Genomic DNA, 13,397 nt, shown 5'->3' on the forward strand with positions numbered 1-13,397 from the left:
TACAAATGATCCATTTGATATTGGTATTCAAACTGGAACTTAATATTCTAATTATCCATTCAAAAGAAAGAAAGTGTGGCGTTGAAATAACTCACTCCCCAATTTGAATTTTACACATATGCATGGAAAGTTCTCCCTACAATAGTATACAACTATACATAGTTGTAATTATTTTTCAAGATCAATAAAATAATTTCCTGTCCTTTGACCCCTCTCTCTCTCTCTCACACTCTAGAATAAAAGCAATTAATTACTATACACCCACAAGTCTTCTTCTTAAGCACATCAATCCAACTTTCCCCACCCCTCCATCACACACACAGACAAGCAGATATGGGAAGAGCTCCATGTTGTGACAAGTCAAAGGTGAAGAAAGGGCCATGGTCACCTCAAGAAGATACAAAGTTGAAAGACTACATACACAAAAATGGTACCGGAGGCAACTGGATTGCTCTTCCACATAAAGCAGGTGTCTTTATCTCTTTGATTTCATGTTTTCTTACTTTTTTCTGTAACCTCATACTTGGGTCTTTAATATCTTGATGTTAAAACTTAAATAGGTCTTAAAAGATGTGGGAAAAGCTGCCGATTAAGATGGTTGAACTACCTAAGACCAGACATCAAACATGGTGAATTCTCCGACCATGAAGATAGACTCATCTATACTCTCTTTTCTAGCATCGGTAGCAGGTTCTCTCTCTCTCTCTCATATACTCTCTCTCTCTCTCTCATATATGTATGTATGTGTGTGTGACAATTGTTGAGAAACTACAGGTGGTCAGTAATAGCAGCACAGTTACCAGGAAGAACAGATAATGATATCAAGAACTACTGGAACACGAAGCTCAAGAAGAAGATTATGAATTTCATCTCCACCAATCATCAAACTGAGAAACCGCTTCATCATCTTGAGTCTGTCAATTGTCCTTCTTCAAACTATAGCTACCCAACAAGCTCTTCGGTTACAACTGTTGATAATCATCCAGTTCTACCATCAGATGATCATGGATACATAAATGTGGACATGGAAACCTACCGAGTAAAAGACAATTCTACCCTTTTTATGCTTGAAGGTGATGCTCAAGCTGCTGATGATTGCAGTTCTAATTCTGATGGAAGGTGGCATCATGTGTATGGTAGTGGTGCGTTTGATGCTCATAATAACATGGGAGGCTTGAAGACAAGTAATTCCTACATGGGAGTTGATGGGAATTATTGTGAAAAAGCAAGAGGGTGTTATGGGGATTCTACTATGGAGTTTAGTCTTGAGGAGTTCAAGAAGCTCATTAGCACTAATCTTTGCAGCAGTAACACTAACAATAATCTCAATGTCTTTGTTGATGAACTCAAGGCAGAAGAGAACATTATGTACTACTAAACTATTTTGATTTATTTTGGTGTAAAAAAATAATTGTTCTCCAATATGTTTGTTTTTTTTTTTATCACCGTGGTGTAACTCAAAACTTTTCTGATTAAAGAAAGTTGCAGTTTTCAGACAACTTAAAAAAAATGTTGCTTTTTCTTTTGAATTGATTATTGGTGTGTATGAGATTCTCAATTGGATATCTCCATATGTTCCCCAGTCATATCAAGTATATTATTTTCTCCAATCTCAATCAGGTTAATGATGAATGTAGTCAATTTAAGGCATGGGAATTTAAAACAATTTGACAAAAATGGAGTAATCATGATAGGGGTTATTATACATTTATGTTAAGTAAACGAAAATGTTGCAATTGATAATGATTGATTATAGAAACTTAGATACATAGACAATATATAAAGAAGATATGAAGATCAATAAAAATAATTAACTATACATATGAATTAGGCATCTTTCGTTGACTAACAAACAAATTGTTAGAATAATCACAGAAACTAAAATTGGGCAACCAAAATTTTTAGAATTTGACATAAAAAAACCACCTTTTGGAGCAAGTGACTCCAAAAACTTTTACAAAGTTCTGTTTGTTCAAATCATAGCTTTTAAGAGACCGAATAAAATTTTGATTATATGGATGTTGGATATACATATCTTTGTACCTCATTTTTACTCGTCATTTTATCTTTTTTTATTCTTTAGAAAGTCTTGCTAACCACATGAAATGAAAGTCTTTTTTAAAGCCTAAAAGGTGACATTCGATCGCGTGATTGAACATCATTGTATCAAACGGTAACTCTGTTAAAAAGTCCTTTTTAACAGACTTTTTTATAAAACGTATTGTATCACTAATAAACATAACGATTTCTTCACGATCGACAATAAAACTTTTAAGATATACAATTTTTTTGGTAATCGTATAATATAATTAATTATTTGTATTGAACAATTACAAAATCGACCTTCAAACTTCGAAAGAAAATAGAAAACGTCAATGGAAGGATAAGCTCATAAGTAGCCTACGGCTGTATTTCATTGAACTTTCACTTCAGTTCTCTTTATTGTCAATTTCTTGCCAAACTTTGACAAATATATGCTAGTGATTAGTGAAATGATATTTTTTAAAAACATGTGATACATATACTCTTTAAATTATCTATAGAATTAAAAACTTTGAATAATGACTTGTAAGGGCAATAAATTTTGCGTCGAATATATTTTTAGTTACCGAAGGTCTTTTTGTTGTATGTGATTTACCATTAAACTTGTTTGGTGTGTCCAAGGGCATAGTCCCTGAGACGGTTTTTGTCCAATTTTACCAAAACGGGTAAGAAACTTTGGTTTTTGTCCATATTTAGATAACCATGTTTTTTTTCGTATACATTTGACCAATAAAATTGTTTGACCTGTTCATAATAGAGTAATATTACCGTAATTACCAGGCATATTACCCTATTTTGAACAAGTCAAACAAGTTCAATGGTCAAATGCAAACGAAAAAAACATGGTTACATAAATGTGGACAAATACCAAAGTTCATTACCTTTTTAGGTCATTAACCCACATATTTATGCCATCTTTCATGCATTCCATAGTCCTTTTCATTACCATTTCATGCATTTATATAGCCTATTTTGTATATTTTACACTTTTAGCATTTTAAGGTTTTTGGTGTACTTTTAGATTGTTTTTTAAAGTTTGGAATGGCTTGGAGGCTTAAAGGAGGAGTAAAGAGCAAATGTTAAATAGATGGTAGACGAAAAAGTTGGAAATTTGGTGAACATGAAAGAATTCAGGCCCGTCCGGGCTGAAGGAAGATGCAGATTTGAAGACTGTGCCAAACCCACTTGGGCCTAACTCATGACCATATAAACGTGCCCGAGTCATGTGAAAAACCAAAATAGAATTGAGGAGTTTGGTAGAATCAATGTTTTAAAAACCGGTTTGAACCAGCCGGTCGAACCAGTTGGTCCGGGAACCAGGAAAGGAAGCGGTTCAACTATCACCGGTTTTATGTCTATTTCTGAACAGGATCGAACCGACCGGTTTTATAAAAATCCGGTTGAACCGGTTAAATTGAATAAAAACACATGAAATTGAAACCTTTTGCATAATAAATTTTGGTAGTTTTTTCACATTTATTATAATTTTTCTGAATAAAAGCTCATGATAAATGCTATGAAGTTTTTTGATGCGTTTATATTCATCTAGAACTTTATTTTCTTTTTAATGCACGTGGATTGATGTAAAACTTATGGTTATGAGTTATTTTAATGTATTTAGATTGATCTACAACTTGTTTTCATGTGTATTTTAATGTTTGAACTTGTAAACATCAAATTCTTGATTTGTGTATGTATGTATGTATGTATAGGAAAATACAAAAAATATGAAAATTATAGAAACCGGTTTAGTCAGCGGTCGAACCGGTTAAACCGGTTGAACCGAAAACCGGTCACCATACCGGTTCAACTAAAAAACCGGTTTTTAAAACATTGGGTAGAATCCAACCGGTCTCAACCACAAGCCATTTTGGCCCGCCTGATTGCTAACTTGATCATTTAAATTTGCACCGAAGACCATGCCCCCGACCGAGTTGTGTAAATTTTGACTTTCATTTACAGGATCCTTATCCACGACCTATAACAACTTTGAATGACTTGGAGAACAAACACACTGGATTTCCGACAGAAGTGCAAAAGACAACACATAGATTATATATTCGTTTTCGTATATTTGATTTGTAGTATTGGATTAAAGATATTTTTATGTTATTTCTCTATGTTTTTTAATCATATTAGTCATCAAGAGAGGCTAAAACCTCACTTTCTGACTTTAAGTTGATTTTATACTTAGTTTATGTGATCTTTCATGGATGATTATTTAATTTTGGTTTGGGTTTACTAATATATGTTTGGTCTTTCCATTAAACTCTTGTGCTTAATTTAAATTGGCAACTTGGATTAAACTCTTTTTAAGGATTGTGAATAAGAATTATGGAAATTCGTAATTATTTTAGGAATTTCAAAATAAGAATTATGGTATTCATAATTGTTTTAGGAATTTTACCCAATAAAAAATGACGTTTGTGACTTATTACTTGCATCATAACATGTGTTACACGTTTACATCTCTTCGAACCTACGAGGGACGGAGAACGTTTTCGCTAAACTTGCTTTCTTATTGCAATCTTTCAGTTAATCTTCAATAACTTATTTGAAAATAATTAGTTACATTAGGTTTGTAACACCCTATTTCTGATGATGTTTTTTCATTCTTTAATTGGGGGTTTTATAGTCTAAAGGAAAGTAGAGGATGGGATGAAGCAGGAGGCCATAAATCCTAATTGCTAGAAATTTGAAATATTAGAATTTATCGCATGGGATGCGGGGCGCCCTTTAAAAGGCGTGATGCGCCTCCGACCCATGGGTTGATCATGTTTTTAGGGTTTTGGGGTATTTAAAGGCCATTAACACTTGAGTTTTTCATTTCTCAACCTCCATCAACCCGTAATAAATCCTTAAGAAAACCTACTTTCATTTTGAAGGTTTTGCGCTTATTGTAACATACACGTTCAGTTATCATGTTATGTAATTTTAAAAGTAAATAATATTATGAAATATTATATGAAATTGGAGTATTGAGTTCTAACAGATGGTTTTTTACTAGAAATGAAGTAAAACTATGTTTAGAATCAATCGGAAAAATATTAGAAGTCTTATGAGATTTCAATCAAAAGATAAATATCGAAATTTAACGAAAATATAAAATTTGAAATAAGTAAAATTTTATTATTGAAAGTGGTAGATAATTTCATTAGAAACATTTAGGCGAAAACCTCATCGAAATCTGAGTTATAACAAAGAAGTTATGACCAATTGAAGATGCACAATAAAACCGGTACGGCGCCGAATGACGTAAAAAGTGAGTTTTTGATAAACTACTTTTTAGCCTTGGTGATCTAAATAAAAGTCGTAGTGTAACATCCAAAAATTTTACGCCAAATTTAAACTTTTCAAGCATAAATAAAACCCAATAGTATTGTTTACAAAAATGTTTTCAATTCATTATTCAATCAGAGTGTCCCAAAAGCCAGATCATAAGGATGAGGAGCGGTACGGTCACGCCTTCGCCTTGCCATGAACTCCTGTAGTACCTGAAACAATAAACTGAAAACTGTAAGCCCGAGGGCTTAGTGAGCTACCCCCAAAATACCAATACCACACTGATAATACCATATCCGTAATAATCAATCAATCAACATGCATACTGGGCCATCGGCCTGACTGGACCGCCCTACAGGGCCTACAGTCCAACTGAATCTATACCGAGCCTTCGGCATGACTGGACCGCCACGTGGGCCTACAGTCTTCCCGGACCGCTCATAGGGTGTGTTGGCCTTCAGCACAAAGCAGGACCGCCTCAACCCAAGCAACAAGCAAATAACCTTGTGCGCATAACTACCATTTATTGGCATATACAAACATCGAACATATCTATCTCACTGATTACCAAACATAGCTATCTCTCATAACTAGAGCACTGACCTAGCAGGTCACTAACATATCAATCCCTACGGATCATAAGAGCATAACATATTGTCTATCCTGATTCTGATCTAACAGATCATATCCACATGTAGCATACCATAACGATAACAACTAAAGGGCCTGCCTTGGTGCCTTAGACCATATCGATATAGTGAGGATAACTCACCTTGCAGATGTCGACTCGGTAGATAAACTTCAACCTTCGGATCACTGCCACAAACTCCACCACCTATTACCATAGTATAATCATACCTATAAGCCAACTAATCAAACCCTGGTCAAAGTCAAAGTCATCAGTCAAGGTCAACAGTCCATGTTGACCTTGACTCGCCGAGTACCCCCGACTACTCGCCGAGTTCCTTGAAGTACTAACCCACTCGCCGAGTCACCTGAGTGACTCGTCGAGTTCCTTTGGTTTACGATCGAGACCCTAAGGCCACTCGTCGAGCTTCCTTCTTGCAACTCGACAATTACCCGCGCATACATAATTTGGGGCAACCTCATCCGACTCGCCGAGTTGTTCATACACTCGTCGAGTCTATGACAATCTTCATCGGACTCGCCGAGTTGTTCATACACTCGTCGAGTCTATGCCTATCTTCACGTGACTCGCCGAGCCGACCATGCGACTCGCCGAGTCCCTTCAGTCCTTTTTGCCATACAGACTCATTTGAGCCATGCAGTGGCTCCAAACTGCAGATCCAAGCTTCTAAGGCATGCTTTTCACGTAAAGCTGCAAACTTTACGTGCATGCATAGCTACAAAGGCTCTTAATGTCAAATCCAAGCTCACAATGGGAGTTTCATACTCAAAGAGACTTCATACATGACCAAATTTGGAGCTTTATGACTCTAGAACTGAAGAAGGGTACAGATCTGAAGTTACAACTTCAGATCTAGCTCATATCCCACATTACCATCTCAACCAACCCATAAAAACCCTAGATCTCAACCAAAAGAGGCCTAGAAAGAAAAAGGAGAAAAGGTGACGAGTTGATACCTCCAAATGATGCTATCTGAGGTAGATTTCTGATTTCCCACACTTCCTTGCTCCTAGCCTTTTGTTCCCCAAGCTCTTCTTCTCAAAAGATCTCCTCTCCAAAGCTTTACACACACAAGAATGAAACACCACACGAATTAGGGTTTTCTGAGCTCTCAAAGGACTGCAAAGAGGCCAAAGGAGGCTTATGCTTCCTTAAATAGGGTGCAAAACCCCGGGGTTTAGGGTTCCCTCTGCCAGCTCCTACTCGTCGAGTCCCTTCATGGACTCGGCGAGTAGGTCACTAAACACGCGTACCAAGCCCGTTGCTACTCGACGAGTAGGGCAACCAACTCGTCGAGTAGGCCTTGAAACCAATTAAATTCTTATTTAAACAATACCTGAGAATTGGGGCGTTACACGTAGTATTTGTTAAACTGTGAATTTTCATAAAAAGAACGTCCAAATCTGACTTCGTATGAGGAAGTTATGATTTTTCTAAGTCTCGGGATAGCAGTAGACAGCTAAAAACTCGAATTTTAGATCAAATGATTTTTAGCCGACACAACCTAAACGAGAATCGAAGGTCTCGTCAATAGTAGTACAACGGTAAAAAGACTGACGAAAACGGACGTCGGATGAAGAAGTTATGAATTTTTAACGGAGTTTCCTGTCCCGGTCTGTTAAAAATAATAATATTAAAAACAAATTCAAAATTAGCCGACGAAGTCTAAACGAAAGTTGTAGAATATTGTCCCGCCTACGCGTGCATATAAAGAACGTCAAAAACGGAGCCCGTATGCGAAAGTTATGGATTTTAGAAGATTTGGGCTCAATATTCGAGGAATCTCGCAAGGATAAGGCTGATTTCGGTGAGTCATGCACGCCACGTGTCCGAGCCGAAGACCCAGCCGATGACGCGTCGCCTTCCGATTCGTCCGAACAACGGTCCAATACGTGTCCGACGCGCCTCGCACCAGGTGCCTCGCGTCCGAGCTCGCTTCCGTCTCTCGCATCCGACAACGCTTCGTTGCTCGCTCCCTCGCTGCCGCGTGTCCGGTGACTCTCCCTTCCTTCGGCCGAACCTCGCATCTCCACTCCTATAAATAGAAGGCTGCGAGCCTTCCCGAGTAATTTTGGAAAATTGCTAATTTTGACCCCTAAATCAATATTTTATCTATTTTGACTTCCCCCGAAGCCCCGAAATCATTTCCAACACCCGAAACACACCCCGAAGTGCCCGAGAAGCCTGAGAAATTTATCTTTTCGGTTTGAAGCTCTACCTTCGCAGAGCCCGGTTTTCAATAAATCTTCTGGTTTTCAACGAAGGAAGTTATATTTAGAGCCGAAGTGCTGCCCAATTTACTATTTTAACCCCCGGTTATTTCACGGTGAGTTTAATATATAGGATCAATTGTATGTTATGTGTTATATATGCTATGTGCTTTTCAGTGTTATTATTCCGGGTTATTTTCCCGTGTTATTTTTATTTCCGCTATTTATGATAGCAAAGCTATACCTTTGACCATGTGATCAATGAAAGGACTTAGATTCACGGTGGTACTAGTACGTAGCCTCTGGCCATGTAGAGCATGTCTCCGTAAGAGAATGACTTCTATTCTATGGCATTGGCAGATGGTTAGACAAGGCTATAAGCCCAAAATCTACCAAAATGTTTAAATCAGGAAGTGTATGTCTTCTGTGCCATTTGGGCCGAAGCTTTATTGATGTATAACAAGTATAGAAATTGTCATGTCTCATTGATCGTATATCTTTGAATCAAATCATTGATTGATATGGAAAGTTTGTCACATGATTCACATATGCCTTTGTTGTTCCTTGTTCCTCTTTGCTTATGCCATATTGAAGTATATATATGGCATAACGTTATATTGTATCTATTATTGAATTCACTAAGCGTCACCGCTTACCCCTCTCAATGTTTAACAATTGCAGGCAATAAGCAACCAGTATAGTTATATACTGATAGAAGATTTTGAATAGTTTGAAACTATTGTATATAGTAATCATGTATGTATAACTTATAGTATCCTGGGAAGTTATGTAACATATAAAAATTTGTAATAGTCGGTTTGTATCCAGTCTTATGTAAACAAGTTATCAATGTAAAATATTGTTTTTATGAATATGCAAGTAGCATGTTTTGGAGTAACAATTTTCAAGTATGAAAGTTTGGGTCTTTCAGAAATATGAAAGTTTAGAAAGGGGTTCTTTCAATCATGGTATCAGAGCGGTGGTTTAAGTGAACTAAATTCCACGTATTGGTATTTAGACTTAAACCGTCAGAAGTTCAATATATGAACTGATTCATTGTAAGTATATGGATACAAACCATAGGAAAGATTTAAATGGGGGTATTGGGTAGTGATAAACCCTAGTATTCTAAAATATTAAGTTACTTTAAAAATTTTCAGAGAATTAGTTTAAGTGAACTAGGAATTTTGAGAATTTCTAGACTTAAACATGGATTGTTAAGGGATGATGATACTGTTGGATTAATGTCTAAGTCCATAACTATAATTGGTAAGACTTGACCCGACCCGGCATGGTCCATTTGGGTTGCATGGCATCATGCATTTGGATAGACTATAATGAGAGAAATAACACTTAAGGTTGGTTAATATATTATAAGTTCTAATATATTAATAAGGTTATTTAATTAGTATTGATCAAGAATTAATTTGGAATTAATTAAGTGATCAAAAGGAGACTAATTAAATATATGGGTTGATTGTGTAAATCATTCATTCTTATATATGTGGGCTTGTGATCCAAGATTTCTTATGTTGGACTAAGTCCATGGGGTGACCCATGGATACTCCATGGAGGTTAAAATCCATGGAGCATAAGGAATGGGTAAAGTTATGAGTTACATGGTGTAACCCTAATAGCCACCATATAAAAGAATCCCATGGCTCAAGAAATCGTGCACTAATGTGTGAATATGAGGGCTAGACGATTTCAAGGAGTGTTCCATTTCTCTCAAGTCATTCCATGTGCATTTGGTGTTGTGTGAACCATTTGAGGTGTCACACTTGGGGCACTAGGCACTCAAGCTTCATGGAGACAAGCTACATCAAACAAAGGTATGTATTCTATCCATTTGATTACCCAAGTATGAAGTATTGTATGCTAGATAGGGTAATACCTTGGAAAGTTCATAATTGCATGTATAATAGAGAAAACATAGATCCAAGGTATTTAGGGTTGCATGTACACTTAGGAGTGTTAGAATGCGCAAAACCCATCAGTGGTATCAGAGCCAAGGCTTGTTTTCTTGTTATACTTGCAAAATTAGCTGAAAAATCGAATTGTATTAGTTTAAAAGTTATGCTAATTACTTGAAAAAAAATTTGATGTGAATTATCTTTGTTCATATGAGTTTATTAGATTAATAGAAAAGTTAATTGATTATGTGTTTTCAATCCATTTTAATCTAAGAGTTGATTCTAAAATGTGTTTTTGTAACTTGTCCTCAAGTTATATGAAAAGTCACATTTAAGTTTCATAAAACTCATAAAAAGTTGGCAATGGTTACAAAAATGAAGAGTCTTGTCCTCATTAAATGGTTTTATGACTCCATAACTTGTCCTCAAGTTATGGAGGTTCAAGAGTCACTTCATTAAATGATAAAATGTGTAACCTTAACTAGTTCCATAAGTTACAAAAATAAAGAAAAGTTACATTCTTTTATTAGTTTAAAGTCTTCCATAACTTGTCCTCAAGTTATGGAACTTGAAGAGTTTTTTTTTAATTAAAACTACTTTAAACACATAAGTTATGGAATTAATTAGTTTTTGAATATTTTCAAAACTTGCCCTCAAGTTTTGGAATTTGTAAAGTTTTCCCCATGAATACTTTAATTCCAAGTTAGCCCTTAGAATTTTAAAAGTTAAAATTCAACCCTTATACTTTATAGTATTATAAGTTAATAATAAATATATGTATAAGAGCAAGTCAGTCTTACCGTTAGTAGGCCTCATTCACGAAGCCGGTCTATAAGGGGGGTATAAGGTTACTGCCTATAAAATGGCAGTTTAATGGGTGTCCACTCTCACCCACCGCTTCCTTGACTGGTGGAGGGTCGTTAGCCGAACGGGTAGGACAAGGACTATAATTCTCCTTTCATTAAAAGTATTAATGATAAATACTAAGTAACTAAACTCTTATTAATACCCAATCTTAGTTACTTAGGAAAATGTAAATTTGGTGCTAACCCATGAAATTACACCTTGCACTTTGCTTAAGTCGTTAGTGGAGCGTGTGTGGTTAACCGGCACACTAACATGGACTTAACAAGGTAGGCAAATGGTAACTTAATATTTATCATAGTATCGGTGGAGCGTGTGTGGTTAACCGGCACACTGATTAAGGGGTAAATATTAAGGGTACCAAGTATATTTGCATGGTTACTCACACCTTGTTTTGTGATCCTCAGCATCCCAGTCACAAAACCTGAAGGGCACACTCGAGATTGAAACTTGCCTTTGAACAGTTCAATGAATCTCAAAGATCTAGGACTTTCAAATCCAATTAAAACCTAATAAATTATTTCGTTTTTCATGGTGGAAATTGGTGAATCGTCATTCACCTACCTTCAAATATTTTATAGCTTGGATTACGGCATCCCTCTTCTAAGTTATAAAATAGTTTGTTGGGTCCTAGCCTTAATATTTCATATTGGGTGTCATATTAAGGACTTTAGATCAACTATCTTGAATATCTCCCAAAAGATGTCTAGTTCAGACATCTATGATCTTCCCAAATCTCTTGGAACTTTTCTTCCTCCGCCTCCTCCAATTATTCTCCCTAACCCACAAGTTCAAGGTCACTCAAGCCCTAATGGCAAGCAAGGTCTATGTGTGATCACATCTTAGAGATGAAGTCACATATTGACAAGCTGGGAGAGTTGGGTGTCAAAGTCTTGAGAAAGTTGGATGTTCAATCACTTTCTAAGTCACATAGTGAGTTCCTTTGGGACTACTATGAAACAGACTATGACATGAACCTTAATGATCATATCTATTTGCTTGGTGCTGCTGAATCAGCAATGATTTGGAACGATAGTAAAGCAAATTTGATTAGAAGATCAACTTCCCAAAAACTTTATGGACAGTGACAATGGTGACACTGGAAATCCAGAAAAAGCATTCTCTTCCCAATGGAAAGGGATTGGCCATAGTCAACCCGGTTGACCAAATGGTAAGGAGAAAGGCTAAGTCTGAGATAGTCCCATTACCAAAGGGTCCATATGTTTATTTTGCCAAAGGAAGGGGCGTTGATTGCAAAGCTGCCAAGTTTACCTAAGGATGTTAAAGTCAATAAGTTTGACTCTACTTCAGGTAGAGCCCATTATCTAACTCTGTTAAGTTTCTATTCTAAGATCCTCATTACATGATGTGACTGGGTCACATGTTGATGTTTTAAGAATCAAAGAATAGAGAGAAAGCTTAAAGGAAGTATATGCTGATTCTGATCGCGTAGGTGAATTTCGATCGCATCAGAATTTTGAAGCTGTTACTTAGGAGTTATGATATATTGCTTAGGAATAGATAACAACAAGTTTTTCCGTATGCATTTGCACTATAAGGATAAGTTTTTTCCGCAAAGTTTTGAAATAAAATAAAAGTTTTTAATTTTATATTTATTTTAAATATCCTTACAAGTGGCATTTGTGAAAAATGGTTGTTTATATGATTCCATTGATAGCAATATTTGAAAAAAAAAATGGACTTGATTCTTTCGTTTGTGGTAGTGTCATAATTTACCAAATAAGGAAAGATTCTCATTCCCAAGGCTTCAATTGGATAGAAACTTGGAATCATGCAAGTTGAATAGTATGATGAATGAGAACTTTCAAGCATTGGAAAATTAAGACTTGTTCACATGGATGTGTGAGTCAAGTTAAGGACTAAAGGGATCGAGTACACATTCTTGTGCACTGGTCAAGTCCACCACAAAGCTCGTTAAGACTATTCGTCATGATTTACTAAATTTTAGTAAATATGGTTATACTTACAAGTTTAAGTATAATTCTGAAACATTGGAAAAGTCTCAATGTATGGCAGAACGAATGGGAAGAATCAAATTAGGCAGACAGATAAAAGTTTCTCAAATCTGAAAAGATGGGAGAGTACTTTAGTATCATGTTTTGTGATCATCTTAATGATTAAAGAACCACATCACAATTGGTCTTCTAAGGACATCTTAGTGCATTGTTATGACTAAGAAGAGGAGTCATGAATTGTTGAAATGGTTAAATCAAGAAGATGAGTCATACTTCGTTTCAAAACAAGTCTTAGAGTCATACTCCAAGACTATAAGTTGAGTGACATATCTTAAAGAAAGGTTTATAACACTTGTCAAATGTAAGAGTAAAAGTGTCATACTCTTGTACATTTGAAGTTGGTAAGTTGTGATGTTTTGGATTAAACAAAGACCAACTAAGGCCAATTGTGTGAAGTGTT

General features: G+C 36.0%; 1 protein-coding gene across 1 annotated transcript; it reads left to right on the forward strand.

The window, feature by feature from the left end:
• Positions 1-207: 207 nt before the first annotated feature.
• RAX2 (Duplicated homeodomain-like superfamily protein) lies at positions 208-1,529 on the forward strand. The gene is made up of 3 exons (XM_079075393.1): positions 208-469; positions 561-690; positions 775-1,529. Exons 1-3 carry the CDS (start codon positions 334-336, stop codon positions 1,376-1,378), a joined length of 870 nt encoding a protein of 289 aa, XP_078931519.1. The 5' UTR covers positions 208-333; the 3' UTR covers positions 1,379-1,529.
• The last annotated feature ends 11,868 nt before the right edge of the window (positions 1,530-13,397 follow it).

Source organism: Lactuca virosa, chromosome 1 (assembly GCF_052849685.1).
Source record: "Lactuca virosa cultivar CGN04683 chromosome 1, Lactuca_virosa_CGN04683_v6, whole genome shotgun sequence".
Taxonomy (NCBI): Eukaryota; Viridiplantae; Streptophyta; class Magnoliopsida; order Asterales; family Asteraceae; genus Lactuca; species Lactuca virosa.

Excerpts from the sequence above, each read along its gene's own strand:
- RAX2 (XM_079075393.1), top strand. The coding sequence starts at position 334 with ATGGGAAGAGCTCCATGTTGTGACAAGTCAAAGGTGAAGAAAGGGCCA. Across the intron at positions 470-560 it reads TGCTCTTCCACATAAAGCAG|GTCTTAAAAGATGTGGGAAA; the intron begins GTGTCTTTATCT and ends AAACTTAAATAG. Across the intron at positions 691-774 it reads TTTTCTAGCATCGGTAGCAG|GTGGTCAGTAATAGCAGCAC; the intron begins GTTCTCTCTCTC and ends GAGAAACTACAG.